Source organism: Micropterus salmoides, unplaced genomic scaffold, assembly GCF_014851395.1.
Source record: "Micropterus salmoides isolate LMB-PRFRI ecotype aquatic unplaced genomic scaffold, ASM1485139v1 Ms_hic_scaffold_22, whole genome shotgun sequence".
Lineage (NCBI taxonomy): Eukaryota > Metazoa > Chordata > Actinopteri > Centrarchiformes > Centrarchidae > Micropterus > Micropterus salmoides.
Genome location: NW_024041373.1, coordinates 24,458,847 through 24,482,712, shown reverse-complemented (window position 1 = coordinate 24,482,712; position 23,866 = coordinate 24,458,847). Strand labels below are relative to the sequence as shown.

The window sequence follows — 23,866 nt, the reverse complement described above, 5'->3', positions numbered from 1 at the left end:
ATATCTTTTTATACAACATCACTGAAGAAATGAAACTTTGCTACAATGCAAAGTAGTGATTGTACAGCTTGAATAACAGTGCTGATTTGCTGTTGCTCTATATAAAGATGGCCTAAGCTTTAAGAAGATTGCCAAGACCTTGAAACTGAGCTGCAGCACGGTGGCCAAGCCCATACAGCGGTTCAATGGGACAGGTTCCACTCAGAACAGGCCTCGCCATGGTCGACCGAAGAAGTTGAGTGCATGTGCTCAGTGTCATATCCAGAGGTTGTCTTTGGTAAATAGACGTATGAGTGCTGCCAGCATTGCTGTAGAAGTTGAACGGGTAGGGGATCAGTCTGTCAGTGCTCAGACCATACGCCACACACTGCATCAAATTTGTCTGCATGACTGTCGTCCCAGAAGGAAGCCTCTTCTAAAGATGATGCACAAGAAAACCCACAAACAAGCCCAAGAAGGTTAAGGCAGTGCTGGGAAATAATGGTGGCCACACAAAATATTGACACTTTGGGCCCAATTTGGACATTTTCACTTAGGGGTGTACTCGCTTTTGTTGCCAGCAGTTTAGACATTAATGGCTGTGTGATGTGTTATTTTGAGGGGACAGCAAATTTACACTGTTATACAAGCTGTACACTCACTACTTTACATTGTAGCAAAGTGTCATTTCTACAGTCTTGTCACATCATGTGGAACGATGGCAGGAAGAGAATTCAGAATTAAACAAGTACATGTTTTTTTTTGTGTGTGTGTTTTATTTTATTTTATTTTTTAGATATATGATGAACATTAATGGCAAACTGTAATTCAGATAAGATTGTATCATCTGCATAACAATTGATATTATAAGTCTGTGTTCGAGTACTAATATTCTTTATGTAGATTATAAATAATAATGGACCAAACTCAGAAACTTGTGGTACCCTGTTATTAAAAGGGGAGTTGATCTGAGACCATCAGTATAGATCGCTTGTGTTCTGTCATGAGAGGGTTGTTGAATTAACTGTAGGTATTTGTTTCACAGTCTCATGTTTCCGTGTATTTTGTGTCTTTGTAAGTGCCAAGCTCTGTGCGTGAGCTCTGCATTACGGAGAATCCAGTGTGACATACAATGTTTCACATCCTGGAGGCAGAATATTAACTTTCTAACTGCCGTAGCCAAGTCAATAGCAAATTAAACATGTTGTGTTACATCAAGCCTGTTCTACCACTGCATAACAGTTAAGTCCATTCGTGCACAAATCTTCCCTCCTCCACTGTTGCTGATTTACATGTTATGCAAACCATATTTTAGTTGTGCAATATTTTGAATCCCTCTGGCATGTACATTTGTGTCGATCCAAAACTATAATCTGTCGCTGGGTTGTCTTTGCTGTAAAAAAAAGTGTTCTGTGGGTTTCTTCCAGGCGCTCACTCCTACAGCTGACAGTAGCTTGTCAGTGATAGTGAAAGTAAACAGTATTCCAGCAGTCTGCACAAGAACCAATGTCTTAAGAATTAAAGATAATTCGGAAGTAATTTTATCCAGAAGTCTTGTCAAAGTGGTGTTGCCTGCAGGCCACTGAGCTGGGAACACACACACACTGAAGAGGAAGGAAAAAAAGTTGAACATCTGTGAGTGGAAGCTGTTTAACACCGGGGGTACAGGGGTAGGATGGGGATCCCAGCTCATACAAAGACCAACACTGAATTTCTGTCTTATCTTTTTTTTGTTTTCAAATACCTGCAGGGATTTTTACCAGTCAACACTTTCATGTACGTCAACATCTGTCTGCCCTCCTTTCATGCAGGTCAGATAACACATTTTGCAACTTTTGACCATGAAACATCTTTTGTCCTCCGTTATGATCACTTCCCATCTCTTGTGAAGGACTGGGAGCGGCAGATGTGTCGAGGTTCTCTGTTGAGTTTGAAACCTTGGCCTCCATGTGGTGCGATCTGTGGGGTGTAGAGTCGCGTGGGGGGGGGGTGAACACCAGGGGAGAGACCGTCTGTTTCCATCAGGAGGTCTGCTGTGTGTCCGCTGTCGCAGATTCTTGACTGTGCTTTAAGCAGGACAGGACACAGAACGACCTCCTGGCCTTTTCATCCTCTCACACATAAACAATATTAAGAATCACTGACACCTCTGTTTTATTTTAAGAATACAGGCAAACTCGCACAAAACTAGACTTAAACGCTATCACATTCAATCCCTTCAACAACAACAAAAAGCTGTTTGGTAACATTTGGTTGGAGTTTGCTGTCCCTGCATGCTTCTTCTGATTTTTTTTTTTTTTTTTTTTTTTTTTTAATTCCTCGTGAAAGAATGAAATGATTTGCAACTGAAGGAAATGTTAGGAGAAACACTACAACAGCAGAAATGTAGTGGCTTTCTGCTGAAAACTGATCCTGCTGCTGTTTCTTTTTCAGTCTGAACATGACATTCCTGTGAATTTATTCAAGCCAGTGTCCTTGGTTCAAAAAATGCTAATAGTTATGTGGTTTTAGACAGTCACATCCTTCAAATCCTTCCTCCCTCCCTCCCTCCCTCCCTCCATGCTCTGTGGGAGAGAATGAAATAAGTCAATAGATGATGTGTGAATACGCTGACGTGAGAGTAGCATCGATCCAATAATGTGGCTACACTCTCTCACACACACTCCATACTCCAGTGATTTTTGCTGCCTCGCCAACAGAAATGCTGAAGACTTAAGACTACATGTGAAGCCACAGCTGTGTTGTTCATTAAGGCATCATAATTACTATTATCTGCACCACTCACACAAAAACATGCAATGTGACTTTTGTATTTTATGCATGTAGCATTTCACTTTTCTCTCAAAAAAGCACTTTTTGGGCAGAAGAAATTAACAATTTATGACATTTTCACATCATTTCAGTCCATTACACTGCTCAGCTGGTAGTGAATCAGCCCACACTCAGAGCTGTTACAGCCTCTGTGCTGCTTTTCCTGTGTTAAAACCTACCAATTTGTTTGCAATAAGCAGTAAAAATCCAAGCAAAATACTGTTGATTCATAGGTGGTCTCATGGGAGTGGCGAAGCACCACAGTGATAAAAACACTTTGTACCTAAAGACAAATTAGAGTAAAATTTACCAGAACAGTAAAGTTGTTTTTATTTTAAAAGCACTTTACTATAGGTACACCTGCTGTTTCCCTGACCCTCCGGCTGTCTCTCTCTCCCTCTCTCCTCCAGATCCAGCCCTACGATAAGATCGCTGCTCGAGGCCTGCCAGACAACGTGGCTAACAGCCTGAACAAACTGGTGGTGGTGAAGCTGAATGGAGGCCTGGGCACCAGCATGGGGTGTAAGGGCCCCAAGAGCCTGATCAGTGTCCGCAACGAGAACACCTTCCTGGACCTCACTGTGCAGCAGATAGAGGTAAAGAAATTTTGACTTTAAGGCCTAATAAAGAGTGTTGGAGACCAGAACAGAGCTAAAAGGAAGAGTGAATATTGGACTTAAATTCATCAGGTGGACACACGATTCAGAGTGAATGCATGATGTACAAATAAGCCACAGTTTACTAACGATCATCTTTATAAAGTGATATTATGTCACTGTTGTGTTTACAGCTTGTGGCTAATTTGTTGCAGGTTTAGAAGTAATGACTTGATCCACCAGACACGCTTCCTGTTGGTTAATAAGGCACATTTGTTGTACAACCTTGTGTTGTATAATGATGAAATAAATTACCTTGATCCTGGATGTTTTGCCTTTAGGTACACTGAGGTGAGGTGAGAGAGGTCAGTGGCCTGACATGAAACAAAGTCTGCTGGTCAGAGTCACACCTGGGACATTGCACTTAAACTTCATAATAAACTAACATAATGTTAAGACTTTGACAGAGATTTGACTTTCTTTGTTTAATCTGTGGATTTGTTTCGTCAAAGAATAGGTAGTGCAAAAAAGTAATGTTGTTGTTTTTTTGCATGTATGCCTGTCAAGTTTAACATTTGACCAGTCATTGAACATTGGTAAGCTTAATGCCCTTATCCTGAAGGCTGAAGGAATTCAAACGACTCGGTGTTGAAACTACCAGAATGATCATTGAGACTGTAGAGACACAGCAGGTCGACCAGTGGAAGCTTGTGAGGAAGTGGGAGTCTTAACCACAAACAGGCAGGAGTACATATTCCCCAGAATCTTTTTTACCGTTTCACCAAACCTCACTGGTGAAAACACTAATTCAGGCATAAGAAGAAAACTGTTAAATGTATCTTAATGTTTCAAAGAAATGATTGTTAAATTCTTGATGATATGAAACCTACCCCCTTAGCTCAGTAAATCCATCATTGGATGAAAGCTTTATTTTTAAGTTGTTTCTCACAAGCGTCAGCTGACATCCCTCCTTTCACATATCACATTCTTACTCTGGCCCAGATTTGGCAGCAGTATCGACAGTTAGGCGTTGCTTAACTCGGAGGTGTGTGTACACATTGGAGAAGCGAGAAGTGATGTACTGTCTGACGTAATACAAACATCTGCTCCGTGTACTGTAAAGTTGTTTGCTCTGCTGTAGTGATCTTTGAAAAGTGCGTGGCTCATTCTGCTTTCAAGAATCCCCAGAGATGCGTTTAGACTTTTCCTTATTACCCCTAGAGTTTAAAAATAGAGAAAAGACGTTTATCAGAAGATTCGGGAGAAAGAAAATACAGCCACATCTGCTTTCCGTAAACAGAAAATTACAAGCACTTTTCTTCTGTTTTTCTCTCCATGATGCTGCATGTGTATCGTCCTCCAGACACAGGCCTTTATTACTTTGTGTATCTGAGGTGCCGAGGGCTGGGGTGGGGTGCATTTTTGAAAGGAGCTCAGTGTGACGTCTTGAAGGAGTTGTCGGTGTGCATGCGGGCAGGTCTGTGGGATTGGCAGGGAAACAGAGAAGGCTGTGTGCTGGAGGAGGGGAGTCCGTGTCTGTGGTTGTTTGGTATACCCTACATCAGCCTGCATACATACAGATTCATGTTGGTTCAAACTTCATTAATGTTCCCCAAATAAAAACATTAAATAAACAATAGGTGAAGTTTTGGAGGGTTTAGGTTTTGAGACCGCTACCTTTTAAAGTAATCTATCATGTCTGTAAGAGATGCTGACGCCAGAGTTTCGGTGTGTGAAGTATTTTGTAATTGAGTTTAAATAGGAGATGTGTGGCTGCCTAGTATTTGTGTGTGTGTGTTTCACAACAGCCCCATGGGATGCTTCTCTCCTCCGAGCACACTGCTCTCTGTGTCCGAGTCGTTGCTCTCCTTTTTATGCTCAGGTCTGGTCAGATTACCTCCTGACTGAATCAGCCTTTTGAGAAAGAGAGAAAATGGATCCCACACACAAATACTGAGCCATAACTGCTTCTCCTGTGTGAAAGCGGCCCTCTCTGCCACCACGCTGCCTCTATGCACATTTTATTTTGGACCGTTTCAGTGCAGGGACCAGTGTGCTCTAACTTAGAGCAGACATGGAAGATTGGACAAAACTCGGGCCTACTGAAATTGCACCACCTGGCAGCTGAGTTGAGTTAAGCAACTGTAAAAGAGTGCAGTTCAAAGGCGGCTGTTTCAGTCTTGTATGCAAGTCTTTGGTGATGTACAGGGCAAGACTAATGTGAGAGTAGAGTAATATGCGGGTTTTACTTATTACCTTTTCCAGATTTTCGGCCCTGAGCCCTTGGTTAGGTGAGCTAGGTTAGGTTACTTTATCTGTACCCATAAGTAGATTTGTTTTGCAGCAAGAATGTGACACGCATTATGATACAGCTATGAAAAACAAACTAACTAATAACATACAAACCTACTTAAACATACTAACTAAAACATACTAACATACTAAAACATACAAATTAATAACCTACTAAATGCTACTAATAGGACACGAAAAGCATGAAGTACTCGAGATTCCACCAGTCAGAACATAAAAGAGAGAGAGAGAGCAATTAAAAAAAGTAAGTTCAAATAAAAATAATTGAAATAGCGATCTCAAAAAAGAAGAAGATTAAATTTAAAAAAATTAAAGTAAATTGTGCTACTGCCATGTACGTGCTAATCTCGCTAATCTTATTCAGCTCAGTGATGGCTGCAGTGCTTCGTTCTGCACCTTAGGACTAAAAACCTCCATCCAGAGGGAAGAAGGTTGAGAGCACACTGGTTTCTTATGCTAATTTAGCCTAGCTGGTAACGTATAGCCATCACAGTAAAGTAGCCTGTAACTAGTCTAGCAGCAAGATAAATGTTCTCCAAAAAGACGATAGTTGCATAAACTATTAGATTTGTTATAATTTAATCACTATTTGAAAATCTTGACCCATCCCTACCGTGCTCCTCACTTCAACAATAACCCAGTTTTATTTAATGTGTAGGATTTCTTACTTTGAAGACTCTTAGTTCTGTCATTCATAACATAAAAACAAAATGACTTCAATAACATCATATAACTTCTACAGATTGGGTCTTTAAAGGGGATCTATTATGCTATTCCTTATTTTCCCTCATATATTGTTACGTTCAGTGGTGGTTATGGCAGAGTTGAGCAAGTTGGAGGACCCAAACGCAGGACACATAGGCTAGCAGGTAAAGTTCAGATGGTTTATTCCAAGCAACAAAAAGCGAGCACACCTTCAAACTGAGTGGCTGATGACAAAGTCCAGAAACACAAAAGCTGTCCAAACAGAAATCCAACAGTGCAGGGAAACACGACAAGTAGGCAGACAACGATGGATCATAACGCACATAGAAAGTAATGAACCGACAAAGACAAGACAGAAACACCAGGTATATACACACACAGGGAGTAACGAGCAGGGCGGGAGCAACACAGGTGACAGAGATCAGGGTTAACGAGGGACAGGCAGGCAGGCAGGCAGAGAGAGAGAGCAACACACAGGCAGAGAGAGAGAAGGGGAAAACAAAGACAGACATGCAGAGGGATCACTGGGGTAACAGACAAGACAAGGTTACTGAATACTAGACAAGCAGACATGGGGCAGAGAGAATAACCAATAAGACAGAAACACACATGTACAATGAACAGGAACTCAAAAGGAGAACACAGAGAAGTACAAAGGAGACTAGACCCAAAATAATGTAGACAAGGAACCTGAAGTAAATACTAAAACAAGAACCAAGGTGCAGGAAGAAGAACTAAGATGAGAGAGAAGACTACCCTAAAAATTGGAGATAAGACTACGGACTAAGACGGACCATAATGAGAAAATACAGAAGAACACTGATAAGGAAAACACTAAACATGAACTAAAGCACAGGACGAAGTACTAAAATGAGCGATAAGACGGTTACAAAGAAAACCTTAAAGCGAATGAGCCATAATAAACTAGACTACAAAACTCTAAACCCTGACAATATCAAATAAACACAGGAAAAATAACAGCACAAAACCAAATCCTAACATATATCTTATGTTACAAAGTCGGAAGTTCATGTTAAATGTGGCCAAAGTTTCAAATGACAAGGTAAACATGTGTAAATGTACTCCCTGTGAGCAATAAGCTCAGGTTTCAGACTGCTCTGAATACTAGGTTTCCAAATTTCGTGCCTAGCTGACGCCAGCTGTGTCCTTACACGACACGGCACACCCTCGCCCATAGTCCCACTCTGTCTGTGATTCGACCGCCATGCTCAAAGCACTTTCTCCAGCGCTGGCACAGCACTAAACCAAGTGTGGATAAGTATGTCTACATGCAGGTGTGGACATAGGGGGAAGAGAAGGAAAATTAATTTCTTGATGGATAGATGCCCCATATCGCTGTTTTCCAAGCCAAGTTACTGTAGCTGTCATGTGCTGGCTACCCAGAGTTTGCTCAACACTGGACAAAATCATCAATTCATGGTCACTGTCATTTCTCCTGCTCTGCCTCTCCACACACTCATTGTAAACATACTAGAAAGGAAGCTATTGTTTGTAATGTATCATGATTTATGGGAGGGCTAGACAGGATGTAACCAGTAGCAGAGCTCTTTAATGTCCTAAAGTGTCCTGACAGTCACACAGAAAGGGGTGGGGAAGTTATAGTAATGCAAAGTTGAAATGTAAATGGTCTGGATTTGTAAAGCGCCTTCCTAATCCACCGCCTACTCAAAGCACTTTAACACTACATCACATTCCACACACCGATGGAACAGCCATCAGGGGCAATTCGGGGTTCAGTATCTTTCCCAAGGACACTTTGCCATGCAGCCTGGAGAAGCCGGGGATTGCACCGATTAACAGGCAACTCGCTGTACCTCCTGAGCCACAGCCGCCCAGTAGTTTACCCACTCATTTTACTCTTGCAAATGAGAGGTCGGTGCTGGTTTAAAGCCAGAGCCGCATTAACATTACTATAAATATATGTACCATTATTCATTTTCAGTCCCTCTTTCCCTCTTTATTGCTCTCTCTCTCGCTCTTTCTCTCACTCTCTCTCTCTCTCTCACCTCCAACTGGTCAAGGCATCATTCTGCTCGAGGTTTTTGCCAGCTAGCAGGTCCTGCGGCAAGAAGTGAGCTGTGGCACCCCATCAAGCATCATGTGTTTAAATAATGATATTAAAATATAAATTGATCAGTTAGAAAAATTACTAGAGGACCGATTGGTTACTGGAATAAATGTATTAACGTGTATCATATTGACACATTTAAAAATAAGAATTGAGCCTTACCTTTACCTTCATCTCAACTATCAATTATAATAACGTTAAATGCTAATGTTAATATCACCTTGTTTGGGGTCCGCTCCGTGGACTCGACGCGTGGACTGGATGCTTTCTGCTCAAATGCTGAAGTATTGCTGTTGTGGTAGGCTAGTCTATGTGATACAGTGTGCTGTATAGTTTAACAAAAGCATTGATGCAAATAATTTGCATCAATGCTTTTGTTTAATCCGTATTTTATTTAATCCGTATTTCATTTGATCATCATTTGAATTTCTTGATGAATCGTTTCGGCTCATTGTACTCGATTGTTTCCACAACAAGCCTCCTCCACACGAGGCTCACCTGCCGTTATATAAACAGAATCACAGGTGAAAACATCCAACACCGATCCTGGTTTATTAAATATATCTTTGCTTTAGTTTAGAAAGGACTAATCACTCCTTGTTCTCTGTCACAGGCAGGGAATTCCACTCTTTAACAACTTCCACATGACAGCTTCGCCCCAATGATTCATATCCCATTTCTCATCTTCTTCCTCTACTCACTTTTTTCATCTTGATTAAAAAAAAAAATAGCCTCCATCTCTTTCCTCCCTTTTGTTTTAATTCAAATCACACAATCAATTTATAGAAATATTGTGAGAACACTGTCTCTTGGGCTGTTGTTCTCCTTAGTATTCAGAAAATATTATATTGATCCAGGAATTCAAATGTATTTGGTTGTTGCACTCAGTGTAAGTTGCTGTAATGTCCGCTAATGTCAAAGTCCAACTGCTATAACTGTCACGTGAATTTGTATTTAGAGACAAATTCTTAAACACAGCAATTTTGCCAAATACAAAATAAACAATAAATAAATACTAAAATAATCTCTATAATAATATACTAACAAATAACACACGTACATCTGTACATAGATACAAACTGCATACACATGTATTTACTGTCCTGCTTTCCACAGACTCCTATCTTCCGATGTTATAAAGTAATTTAATTTATATTTAGTGTAGTCTCTACTGTTTGTCCTGTGTTGCTTGTCCTTACAGTAACACATCAGTGGGATTAATGTGCATGAAAAGACCACACCATTTGATCAGCTCTAACTCTAACACTGAATGACGAGGTAACCTTGCCAAACTGAATAATCCCTTCATGAAAAAGTGGGTTCACCTGGAGTCTTCCAGCCTCTTAACAGAAACTGGCTGCCCACCAGTATACACTCTACAGTCCACTTTAAAGCTAACCTAGGCAACATTGGAGAAACTAGCAAGAGACAGCTAGGTACTGGATTCTTTTCATTTTTGTGTCCGAGCATTTGATTTATTGATTGCTTTCGGGATGTAAAGAGAATTTCTGAAATAAATTGCCCACCATAGCTTTAATTAGTGTGTCAACTTATACATACAGTGTAGGACTGAAATTAGAATTATAATTTGAAAAATAATACAATCCAAATATATATTTATGGACCTTTCACCAATATAGCTGAACTAAAAGGCATTCCCTAAACATATGCAGAAAGGTATAACATAACTTCTGTTTGAAAGTCATTTACTAAGTCGGTTGTTGTGTTAGCGCTGCACACTGGCCAACAATAGATGAATGTGCAAGATGCTGCTGCTACAGTCAGTTTTCCCTGGATAAATAATGCTAACGGTTACTGGCATTTATATAGTTTGTGTTTGTTTGTCCCACAGCACCTGAACAAGACCTACAACACTGACGTGCCCCTGGTCCTCATGAACTCCTTCAACACAGATGAGGACACGAAGAAGATCCTGCAGAAGTACACACACCACCGTGTCAAGATACACACCTTTAACCAGAGCAGGTGAGAGACAAGTACTTGCCATGTTGAGCAAGCACCCAGATATTAAACTTAGAAGAAGACTTGGAATTAAAACGTGTGTACTAGAGTACACCAGTCAGTATCAGTACTGGACACTTTTACTACCAGTTAGCTGTATTGAACCCAAGCGATCAGCTTCCTCTAATAATGAACTGGTCTGTGCTCAGGATCTGAGTAGCCAGTCCCCTGCTTTTATGTGTGCTACTTCTGATTCTCACTCGAACTGTCAAGACCAGCAGCATGGACAGGAAATGTCATGTAATATATGGAGGAAGCCATTAATATTTAATGCCTTGGTGTCTCCAATTTGTCAAGTGGTACTTTTGTCTTTTTTTTTTTTTTTTTTTTTTTTTACTATTTCCCTTGAATTATTTAGAGCACTTGTATGTTGTGAGTGTGGTACAAAGCAGCTATGGACAGCAGCAGTGTTGTTGGGGGAGGGATCGCAGCTCTAGGATTTAATGTCTGCACAGAGAAAGTGGTTAAAATGTCAATCAATAGGAGGACAAAGAGCAGTCTGTGGTAGAGGTTGTGAGAGTAATCTATAAAAGGCAAATGAAATGCATTCCTCATCACACTATCTGGTGTTCCAGCTGATGAGGGGAAGTAATAATTTTTTATCCAAACAAAACTCCCTGGTTACCTTCCATAGTGATGAGCAGAATTAATCAAATTAACGTGTAAAACTGTGTCTCTGTGTGTTGGTTTATACTTTTTTAAACATTATTTTCAGCCCAATACCTGCAAAGATCTAAAAAAATCAAGAACTTTTGTAACTACAAATCCAGCTAATTTCAGGTGCATTTTAGAATATTGTGGAAAAGTTAATTTTCTTACGTAATAAATGCTTTTAATAATGTTTTAATCTTGACAATTACAGCTTTCTTATTAAAACTCCAGTATTTCAAAGTGCATTACAATATTCACAATAAAGAATGTATAATACAGAAATGTCGACCTGAGAAGAGCACTAATCAGCAAACTAATTCAAAACACCTGCAAAGGTTTCGTGAGCCTTTAATCTCTGTCTGGTTCAATGCAGTTCAAACTAGATTTTATAAGATAATCTAATAAAACTAGTTTGTATTAACTAACAAAAAAATGAAATACAGTATAAAGTTAAACATCTACAAATGGATCTTTTTTTTTTTTTGTCTTTCTATGAAAAACATAGCTCGTCTAAGTGCAACTAGCTGACGACGACCGTCTGCCTCCATGTTTCTTTATGTCTGAAGTCACGTTTGATCACACGAGTTTCTGTGAGATCCCAGGTCCCGGGAATCGCCACTATTAAAAATGGGTTAACTCTGTCGTTATGTCTGTGGTATCCCATGTTTTTAAGATCAGTTGAGATTTGAAAATCCTCTAGTGTGCACCCGGCAAAAGACGTATTTTCATTTTCCTTTTCTTTCCTGGAAAGAATAACCGTTCCTTCTGCTGCAGAAATATTGGATCCCAGAAAGGAAAAACACTTTTGTGAACGTACAGAACGTTCTCAGGCGTCGGTCTGAAATGACATGAAACCTTTGAAGTCTATGAGCTCATATCAAAACCACTCATCTGAAAACATCCTCCCCGAACAGTCAGAGTGAAACCTCCACTAAAGAGGCCTGCGTGCCTCCACTTACTTACAGCTCCTCTCACCTGACCAGCTCATCTGCTCTCTGAAATACCCGCAAACTGCCAAAAACAACTCAACCTGACGAAGATCCTCCTTAGAAACCCTTTGATCAGTTTAATGCACGCAGCGATTATGGCTTGGATTCTTTGGCTTGTCTTAAAAAGTTTACACCCTGACTGTGTTGTTTGAAGTCCTGCAGTGATATGAAAAGACGAAATTTACGTGGCACCTGGAGTGCTACTTTGTTGTCCGTGGCTTTACCACAGATGTGGAGCAAAAAGATTTCACTGTCAGTTTAGTCTGTGTGCTGTTTATCTACTCTAACATGTGCAGTCCGAGACTCACAGCTCTGCGACTGAGATAAGTGACATGTAAGGTGAAAGATGTTGCTTGCAGTTAAAAAACCCACAGAAAATGAGTAGGGGAGAGCCGGGACGCTTTTCAGATGGACATCATTTTAAAAGATAACCGTATAGACAAAGCCAATTTTTTTTGTTGTGATAAATAACTCACACATGTGGTCTTTGTACGAATGTGGAACGACTTCAGTATAGTTTGACTTAGAATGTAAGTTGCAGCTTAATTACTAATTAATCATATGATCATGACAATGACACATGAAACAAGAAACACAACTTGTCATTCAAAGCTTTCACTCAGCTTGAGTAAATTTACTTACCGTGATTAAAAATGCCTTTTTTTTGGAATAACTCAAAGTGAAAGCCAAAGTTTCATTTTTCAGGTGACACAGTTTGGCTTGTATGAGCTTAAAGAAAATTGCTGTTACTTTTGTCCTGCGTTTCATTCGTCACGGTTCCCCTCAGCTTTACGGAGCAATTTAACGTCTTTCAGCTTGTTGTTTTGGTTTTATGGCCCCCAGCTTTACTCCACGTTCACATTGGTTCTGATGAACCCATTGCTACTTTCTGGACAAAGTGAAGCATTTTAGCAGCTTAAGAAGCCTAAAACTAACAAAAACATGATGGCTTACTCTTATTTTCCCTCTGTCCAGGTATCCTCGCATCAACAAAGAGTCCCTCCTCCCCGTGTCCACAAACTTGAGAATGAATGGGCAAAGCTCAGAAGGCTGGTACCCTCCAGGGCACGGCGACATTTACGCCAGCTTCTACAACTCGGGCCTGCTGGACCAGCTGATTGCGCAGGGCAAAGAGTACATCTTTGTGTCCAACATCGACAACCTGGGAGCCACCGTCGACCTCCACATCCTGGACCACCTGGTCAGCCAGCCCAACGGCAAGCGCTGCGAGTTCATCATGGAGGTGACGGATAAGACGCGCGCTGATGTCAAGGTATGTGGACGAGGACGTTTTTTTTATAGATATAGTGAGTGACAGCATGAATCCACAAATTAATATTTTTCTTACACATGGATGTAATGTTCTGGCAGTTTTACAGCATTAATGTGGATAAGATGCACAAGACATCCAGTAAACAAAGAGATTCAAAATGAACAGATTCTGTTCTTTTTTTTATGGAATAACCCTTTATTCTCAGTGTTCATCTCAGTGTGACACAGAAAATTATCACATCTTTTGGTTGTTATTTTCATATTTTTGGCATATTTATTCACTAGTACGCAGTAGCGCTGGACCCGAATATTACAATAGTCAAACGTTGGGTACACAGAGATTGGAATATTGAGGGGGGGGGTTTCGCGCGCATTACCTCTGCACACAGCAGTGAACATAACGCTCCAGTTCACATCAAAGAGAAAACAAAATGAAGCCCACAGCTGTGTGGGAGCACTTTAAACTGAGTGATGACAACTGCAGTGTGGCAGTTATGGGGGTGCTTAATTTAATTACAGATCAACATAGTAAAATATCCTATATTTTAAAATTATAGAAGGAGGACATTTAGTATCCGGTAATAAAGTTAAAAGTTATTTGTGCAAAATAAAGTGTTTAGTTACGCTACCGGAAAAATTGCTCATCCCATCTGCTGTCCGCCTGGACCCCCCCCCCTGGCTAAACTATTCCTGGATTCTGCTCTGGACCTGCTCGGATCAGACTCCCTCACTCTGGACTCAGCTATGGTTCCCCCTGCGCTGTACAGCAGCCACCAGCCTGCTTCGGCACGCATCTATCTTCACTCTGCCTCGCTCTTCCCGTACTAAATATTCCTCTTTTATGTAACTCATAACAAAGTTTTGGTAATAATCACTTTGTTAGCTTAGCTTTGAGGATAAATAAAAGGAGCGCTCTCTCACACGCACACACAGACATGCCTGCCGTTATATCTCCCCCATCCGACCCTCCCTCACTCATGTCATTGGCAGAACTTCTTGGGCATTTATCCTCCTGCTGTTGTGTTATATCTATGAAATATGTAGCTGTAGCTCGTGTAATAACAACCTGCTTATCAACAGACGTTAAAAACAGTCAGCATAACAAGAAGCTTCGATTATTCGCTGTTAATTACTATCAAAGCTTCAAAGCTTAAAAATATGACATTCGGGCCAGCCCTAGTACGCAGATAGTTTTAGTTTTATTTAGTCACAGTGCCTTTAATAACATTTGTGTTGAGTTTTGAAGTCAAATCATTCACACGCAATGAATGTGGTGTAAAAATAGACTCTGATTTTCAGGGTGGCACGCTGATCGAGTATGAAGGAAAACTGCGCCTGCTGGAGATCGCCCAGGTCCCCAAGGCCCATGTGGATGAATTTAAATCAGTTTCCAAGTTCAAGATCTTCAACACCAACAATCTGTGGCTGTCTTTAGCTGCTATCAAGAGGCTGCAGGAACAGAAAGCAATGGACTTGGAGATTATAGTCAACCCCAAGGTGAGTGAAGCGGGGACAGAGAAATACAGTTTCTGAAGTCTACTAAGCTTTTCTGTAGATTCAGATGAGCCAAGATGATTAGTAGACAGTTTGGTCCTAGATTAGAAGTAAAGACCTTTGAAATACTGTCAAAAAAAGCCAGACCAAATGGGTAAATTTCAGAACACACAGAACAACTATGGCTTACAGTTACTGGCATCTTTCATGTATGGCCATTAGGGCTGAAACGATTCATCAATTCATCGAATTAAATCGATTAATTTGATTAATTTGATAACAAAAAAGCATTGACGCAGTTCTTTGCGTCAATGCTTTGTCAGTGACAGTGAAGTTAGTGAGGGTTTAGCCCTTTGATGTGGCTCACTCACCAACACAGTCAGCAGCTGCAGCAATTTGCATGAAAATTTGCACTCCCTTTCCGAGACATTACTGAATCAATTCAAATCTGTCACACAGACACTGATACTACACATATCTTTAGATTCAGTGGGGCTTTCATGATTTCCAGTGTCCATCAAGAATAAACTTAATAAATATATGTAAATGTGCTTCGGAGTTTGCCTCTGAATTCTCACATTTTTAAGTTTTATATAATTCAGTGAGTTGGCTACATCCATGAATACAAAGAGGAACTGCTAATAGTGATTTTGACAAACTTTTGGAAAATTAAATATAGTAGTTTATCATATTGACTCCATGGCAACATGAAACTTCTTGTTTACATCCCCCAAAGTCCCAATATTGTGGGAACTGTAGCACCAAAATTTGGAGCTAATGGGGGTGCTGGGAGGCACAGTTGTCTCAGTTTTGTCTGTCTTTAGTACCACAGTCGCTGTATGACAACACAACTCCTCTCCTCCGTCAACTCAGCCAGAGGAATACTATCACTCTCCTTAACTGTGCTGCTCTAATCTTTATGTTTCTTCTTCTTCATTCCCTTCTAATAAAGAGCACATCAGAGGGAAATAACTCATAAATGTCCACCGTTGGATCCTCCATGTATGAGCGTGAAGCTTTGAGGGGGGCAAATTCAAAGAAGGATGTCTGAGTGTTGGGAAACATAGCAGGAATAGTAGAGCAGAGAGATACAGTATCTGCAACGCTCGCCTCTACTGAGACCGCCACTTCTGAATAAATCATATCTCGCCTAAAAAAAAATAATAAAAAAAATCCAAGCTTCCCGAGGAAACCCATATTTCAAAGCCTCTCTGTGTTTCCACCGTCCTGCACGGCTCAACAAGGTTTTTGCATACAAAGGAGAGAAAAGCTTCAACCCAATCCAGTTTTCTGGTCATCTCCCTGGTGGCTCATCTGCCCTACTTGGACTCTAGTTTAAGCTGCGTTTGTGTTTAGAGGGAGAGAGTGTGTGCGTTTGTGTGTGGGATGGTGTTAGAGAGACAGAGATGACTATTAAGGTTTCATTTCCCTCACAAATACTTTACCACAAGGGCCACGTCGTCGCCTCTTGTTCTACTTTGCTTACTGAGTCTGTTTGTCCAGCTTTCACGCACATTTGCGTCTTTTTAATGAAGTAAATATTTCTTTAAAGAAAAGTGTGGCAGCAAAAATTTGCTTCTTCCATTACAGTGAAAAAAGGTTTGAGTTAATGCTTAATCAGTTGAATTTCATCTATTTTTTTTTTTTGTTCTTAGCATGATTTGTTCATTTTAAGGCTCCCTGCGCATGTTAATTATCCTTTATTGACCTCTAAAGCTCCTGGTGACAGAGCGGTCCTGTTAAAAGCAGTGCAGCACACAGATTTGACGTGATGTGACTTGATGTTATTTTGGTTGTGCTCGCTCAGAGGCACGTTGCTGTGCCTCTACCTCCCCCTCAGTGGAGAAGCACCACCTCAGGGTATGTAAATCTGCAACCAGCGTTATAAATTCACTGCTGAACCCTTGGTTATTGCTTTCTTGGCCTATAGATCTAATTCCCCAGCCCTTGGCTACAGAATCGCACACCGTGACATAACAAGTGTCATGTAACGGTGCAGAGCTGTGTGGCTTTACACAAGTGTGTGGTAAGAATGCAGCACTGAAACTAAGAGGGGCCTTTCGTTTCCTACAGGACTGTAAGCTCCATACGTGTTAAAACTGTGTGCACTGTGTAGCACTGAGAGGCACCTAAGATAAAAGCCTCCATGGAGTGGAGAATGTTACATAACGTCTGATAGTTAATACCTGAGACACGGATCATGGTACAGTTACACATTGTTATATCACCGTTGTCCTGCGAAACCTTTCAGAGTCTATTTTTAGCTTGTCATATTCACTTCTGTGCTTTCAGGAGACATTATCGCCTCTTAAACTTTAAAAAGACAAAGAATCTGCACCCATGCTGGCAGCTCTGCGAGGCTCTACAGAGGTGCTTTGTGCTAAATGCTAACATCAAGCTAGCATAAATATTTATTATTTTTATTTTGCCCCATTTGTGCTCTACAGTAACATTATTATTATTACTCTGAGACCAACTGATTTAGTTTTATAACAGGAGGAATGACCTGGAGACTAGCATCAAGTGAGCGAAGAGGGCGTGCCGGTGTATAAGGGATAATCAAGTAACTTTACCACAACAAACATGTCTCCTCTCTTCTTTTGTCATCAGACCCTTGACGGCGGGCTGAACGTCGTGCAGCTGGAGACGGCGGTTGGCGCCGCCATCAAATGCTTTGACAACGCCCTGGGCATCAACGTACCTCGCAGCCGCTTCCTGCCCGTCAAGACCACATCGGACCTGCTGCTGGTCATGTCCAACCTGTACAGCCTGGAGGCCGGCTCTCTCATCATGAGCCCCAAGAGAGAGTTCCCAACAACGCCACATGTCAAACTGGGCAGCTCCTTCACCAAGGTAATTATAATAACAGCGGGAAGAGCATTTATGTCTTCTGTCTGCTTATTCTGGACTGTATGGGAAGTCCTGTGTGGACCTTTTTTCAAAACCGTCATGGGCTCAATAGTAAAGTCAAACAGCCTAACACAAGATCAACACGGAAAAGCAAAACAACAGTAAAGGTGGTGTTGGTACAGACATCAATAAAAATGAATAATAGTACTAATAATTATAACAATATCGAGCCGAAGCACTGGGGTAGCAGGAAGCCCGCAACCACAGATCCAGTCCACAGCTCCAAATTCAGAAACACCAGCAGAAAGCAACAGAAGGAGAGAGGAGAGGGACAAAAAAGCACAAAACTACAGGAGAGGGAAGAAGTCAAGTTAGTAACATGCAGTAATGGGATATGGTTGCATATAGAAGGAAAGAGAGAGGAGGTGAGAACAGCTCAGTGCATCATGGGAAGTCCCCCGACAGTCTAGGCCTATAGCAGCATAACTAAGGGATGGTTCAGGACTCACCTGAGCCAGCCCTAACTATAAGCTTTATCAAAGAGGAAAGTCTTAAGCCTACTCTTAAATGTGGAGATGGTGTCTGCCTCCTGAACCCAAACTGGAACCTGGTTCCACAGGAGAGGAGCTTGATAGCTGAACGCTCTGGCTCCTAGTCTACTTTTGGAGACTCTAGGAACCACAAGTAACCCTGCGTTCTGGGATTCTTGTTAACATATGTCCTCTCATGTTCGCCTGTGTTCAGGTTCAGGAGTACGCATCCCGCTTCGAGAGCATCCCTGACATGCTGGAGCTCGACCACCTGACGGTGTCTGGAGACGTCACCTTTGGGAAAAACGTTTCTCTCAAGGTAAGTTTTCCTTTTTTTAAAAACCTCTATTTTCAAAACCAAATGTCGCTGTAAACTTTCATCTGAAATAAAATTGGCATAAAGAGTAGCTTACCAGCTCTAAATGTGCAGAAGTCTCTTCAGATGAGCGTGATGGCCCAGAAAGACCATTGCATTATTTATTCTGAAGCCCACACTGATGGAACAAGATGCTACAGATATACTGTGTTTATTTAAAAAAAAAAAACCCACAAGTGATGATTGATGTCTTGAAGCGTGAAAATTTCCATTTATGTTCATGGTGTGGAGATAAAATGTGAAGAAACACTCGGAGCAGCTCGAGGTGCCGTGTTACAAAGATAAATCTTTAACTTTTACTGATCTTTCTCTGTAAAGGAAGCATAATGCTGAGAGATTATAATCTAATTTAACTGTCAGGTAATGTACATTTTAATCAGCGATGGAGAGAGCACTGGAAAATTTTACTCAAGTAAAAGTAGTAAAATGATACTATACAAAAGTAAAAAGTAAGTCAGTTAAAATATTTTCAGCTTATCGTGTTGAAAAGCGTTATAATAGAATTATTAAACTTAAAAACGCCTTTAGGCTACAAATTTAAGTGCATTAACACTTCCTCTGCCTTCCTCAGTAGTAGTAGTAGTAGTAGTAGTAGTAGTAGCCTTTCAGGACACTGAAGGACATCTTACATACAAGGTACTACAAAGGTAAATGAAATGAGATGCATAAATTAAACAGTGCAAGTGTCACGATCGTGGTGTGGAGGCAGGTTGGAGGACCCAAACGCAGGACACAGAGTGGAGCAGGTATGGTTCAACAAGGGGTTTTAATAAACAAACAAAAGCGAGCACACTTACAGGTGAGTGGCTGAATAACAGAAATCCAAAATCCAAAAGTACAGGGAGACGAGACAAGACGAGACGAGACGAGACGAGACAAGCAAGGCTGGTTACAGGCAGAGAGTACACACACGACAGACTGGGGGGTAACATGAACAATGACCGGACAAGGACAAGACAGAAACACCAGGTATATATACACAGGGACTAACGAGCAGGGCGGGAGCAACACAGGTGACAGACATGAGACTAACGAGGCAGAGAGAGAGCAAAGGAAAACAGAGAGACTAGACATGACAAGCAGATTATATAACAGATACTGGACACTAGACAGGACAGAACCCAAAACTCAACATACCAAGGCAGATACCAAACTCAAAAGTAAACACAAAGGATGGCCAACCGGCAGAGCGTGACAGCAAGTTAAAGGAAATCTAAAATAAGAGGAAACAATTACACAGGTCATGGATAAAGAGTCTAAAGAATATAGGCCTCTCGGAAAAGATGTTTTGAGGAGTTTTGTGAATGATGTAACAGTGCAGAGCAGCTAAAGGCTTGGGCACAAAAGGTTGGAGGAGCCGTAGACTGGGAGGTGGTCTGAGAGGTAGGTAGGTGCCAGGTTGTGGTGGGCTTTAAATGTGAGGAGTAGGGTCTTAAATGTAATCTGGTATTGCACAGGGACAGTGTTACCCAGGGTGACACTGAGTGACCGGTAAATCATCAATATTGATAATGAGGTTTTTTAGTTTGGAGAGGGTGGGCGAAAAAGCCGATTATTACTGTTTAGTTGGAGGAGGATCATGTTCATTCAGCTCCTGATGTCTTGAAGGCAGTTTATTGAGATGGGAGGTAGGGAGACGGTGGAGAAGTAGAGTTGGGCGTCATCAGCATAACGGGGGAAATTGATGTTGCATGATCATCCCCAGGGGCAGGAGGTATGATGAAGGGGAGTGGACCCAGCACTGACTAGCTTTTAGAAGGAGCTACATAAATTAAATAACCTGCCACACACGGATAAATCCTCACCAACGCAACCAATACTGAAATGGCGTCCTGCAGCTGCAGACACACCAGCAGCTTCTTTTCTGCTGCAGCTGCTGATGTGAATGAAGCAGAGTACAATACTAAATACCCAAACAAACTGCTGTTACAGTAACAAAGTCTTTAATTAAAAGTGCCTGCCTGTTGTCCGAACACTGAACTCATCACTCTTCCTCCTTACAGGGCACCGTCATCATCATCGCCAACCACGGAGATCGGATTGATATTCCAGCCGGCTCCATGCTGGAAAACAAAATTGTATCTGGAAACCTCCGCATCATGGACCACTAATGCCCCCCCCACCCCCCACACAGACACACCCCCCCCCCCACCCCACCCACACACACACACTCGTCATGTGACCCAGTTGGCTTTCTCCCAGTCATGTGACCCATTTGTCAAGTTTATCCGACACCAACAGATTGTGGGAGGAAGTGTTTCTCCCTGAAGGCTGTGTGTGATTTCATGCGCAGTCTCAACATTAGGAAGTAGTTTACATAGCTGGTGGTGGTTTGTAGCTGGGACGTACTGCCCTCTACAGAACGTTTATTATATGACATAATAAGCTACTTATAACAATAACAATGACCTATAACCATGATAGAGAGACAAACAACAGATTTTATTTTCCATCCTCCTTTAACTGTAGTGAATTGTACTGTTTTTTGGGGGGGGGCTAGAAAAAAGAACCTGACAAAATAGACTAAAATAAATAAAGATACTATTATAATATTATTAATGGGTATATAAATGGGACTACACATCTGAGGGTAAACCAGATGAATTTAGCATCATCTTCATCATCCGTGTGCTCTTACAGCATTGCTCATGCAGTCACAGTGCACTTGTAGAGATGGCAAAGTCATGGTTTCTGAAGCTATGGACCAAGTTTTGACCACGTTTTGACCATTTATTTCAAGCACACAGACTTCGCTTTGGGACTCGGCATGGTTCCACAGTTCAGCTGTGAGAAGATGTGTTCAGCTGAAAGAAATAATTTATCTATTATCTATACCTGGAGCATGAATTATGGAAGGTATCAATCATCCACCAAGAATTGCTGCTCACCAAACATTTTCCAACAATGTTCTTGGCTACTGCACATTAATAAGTGCAGCCAGAGCAGTTTGGAAAGGTGATTAGCAATTAAACTTAGGGACACGTGGGGGCAGCGCAACATAGACAAATGATCAATTCGTCAGGTGAAACACAAATCCTATAGAATTATAATCTCTGCGTCTGCTCGATGAGTAAATAGCCAAAGTTTTCCAAACACAGTCGCCATAAATTTGTGAAACAGTGAAGTCTAATATTCACTCTTCAGTCTCTCCAACTCCTGAGGGAGCTGCTCACCAAGTCATCAAGTGCATTTCCATCCACAGTCTGTCTGTAAGTTTGACTTACGCGTCTACTGAAGAGACAAAAACAATGAGGAGACTGTAATGTTTCTCAGATTAATACATGCCACATGGTTTTCGTTCACCGCCGTTTTAATCATGTAATCTTGTGCCGTCTTGTTCTGTGAAGTTTAATGGCAACCGACTGTAGAGTTAATAGCAGAAGTGTATAGAAACGGGCATTAATTTGCATTTCTTTTGCAAAACTTGCTTTTTATCTGTCTGTAACATTACAGTGATGAGAGCGGTGAGGCTGAACCAAAATAGTTGAAGCTGAAAGACGCCAAATAGTTCTGTAGCGCTGAGAGGAACTGCACAGTTTCAGTTTGATCCTCAGATATGAGTATTAATATAAATATATTAATTCGAGTAGTTTAAAGTCAAAACATCAAAACGACAATTTTTACTGGATAACAACATAATGATGAAAGTCTGAAGTGGAGTTTGTGCCAAGAAATAAATGGGTAACTTTCTTCCAAAGCGATGACAACTGTGACTTTCCCATTACAGAGCGTAGAACATTCGTCCACTGGACGTATTTACTCCTCCAGCGTCCAGGCTAACCTTGTCTTGCCTGAAAAGCTCCCAGGAGTTTGTGCCATAGAGGAGAAACTAACATGTTACCCCACGTGATGCCTGAACCATATTCATCTCTGGTTATTGAGCTTTGTCATGATGTTCCTGGATGAAGACTGTATTGATCCACATCCAGGCGCGATCACAGTGTCAAGAAATCGTAATGTAATAACTGAAATGATATTATAAAGCGAAGGCCTTTTTCTTTGCGATGTAGATGATGAAATATCAACAATGTCGTGCATTATTTTTTGGTTTGTTTGCTCACATTTTGACCTTAACGTTATATGAAACCTCATGCCTCCATTAATTAATTAGTGTCAAATCCCTCCTGTCGCCTCTGTCCTGCCCATCCTTCAGGGTGAACTGTCCACACGAAGCGAGACAGGAGGGGCAATGATTTCTGCAGTGTTGGTTTACAGACACACACACACACACACACACACACACACACACACACACACACATTCACAGATTCAAACTGTAGATATTTTTAAAACATGTACACAAAGTTTCAGTGTGAGAATACCTGAGATAGTCTGACGGCAATAAGTGTTAACGGTGACGAGGTCTCAGCCCGGCCCAGTTCTGCCTCCTCGGAGCTGAATAAAGTGCAATATGAATGAGCGTGTGTCGTCTGTTGTGTCTGTACATCCACAATCACTTTATTCAGCAAATAACCTAATGCAGGAAAGGCATTCGGTCCAGTGGCACTCAGGGTTTGTCCATAATACTGAATGATTAATGTAATAGGTTACTTAATGCACTTTAAATAGTTGGTTATGTACAGTATTGCACATCTATATACAGTGCTTAGATGTATGTTTAAATAAATAAGAAATTAAGAGTGTCAATAAGAGTAAAAGGTTCTGTAGTCCGATGTGTGGCGTGGCGAGCCGCAACAGGCTCATTAACGACAAAAACAAACAGAAACAGTCTGTTCAAAAAGTATTTGTTGGGTTTTTCAGTTTTTTCTAGTTTTTTTTTCAAGAGAAAAGACTTAAAAGAATGAAGAATAACCGTTATGTATATATGATTACCAACCCCACCTCTGTTAAAGAGCAGCGCACAGCCCATCAAGGTGACGTCATGTTTTGTCCAACAAACAGTCAAAATTTCAAAGATATTTATGTCACTATAATGTAAGAATTATAGTGGTATTTACAATTACAGTTAAAGTAACAAAAACTGTTTAGCATTTTTGCTTGAAAGAAATCGTCAAAATAGCTGATTTGGTTTTTTTTTATTATAATAAAGCAAAAGTCCTGCATCCAAAATTTAACTTCACTAAGAGGATACTATTAAGAGACAAGCTTTTGTCTCCCCCTTCTGACGTGAGAGTAATTTCACAACACTGTGGACACAGTCTGCTCACGACACAGGCTCTGCCATACTG

At 41.1% G+C, this 23,866-nt stretch overlaps 1 protein-coding gene across 5 annotated transcripts in view; it reads left to right on the top strand.

Annotated features, from left to right (window-relative positions):
• The window catches only part of ugp2b (UDP-glucose pyrophosphorylase 2b), a 41,641-nt gene extending 18,544 nt beyond the window's left edge, over positions 1–23,097 (top strand). For all 5 annotated transcript variants that reach the window (XM_038737118.1, XM_038737121.1, XM_038737119.1 and 2 more), the window contains exons 4-10: positions 3,201–3,386; positions 10,346–10,479; positions 13,131–13,428; positions 14,727–14,924; positions 17,532–17,774; positions 18,516–18,620; positions 20,681–23,097. In XM_038737118.1, coding sequence (XP_038593046.1) covers positions 3,201–3,386; positions 10,346–10,479; positions 13,131–13,428; positions 14,727–14,924; positions 17,532–17,774; positions 18,516–18,620; positions 20,681–20,788 — 1,272 coding nt within the window. In that variant the 3' untranslated portion in view covers positions 20,789–23,097. The remainder of the gene's footprint in view (positions 1–3,200; positions 3,387–10,345; positions 10,480–13,130; positions 13,429–14,726; positions 14,925–17,531; positions 17,775–18,515; positions 18,621–20,680) is intronic.
• Positions 23,098–23,866: the final 769 nt, after the last annotated feature.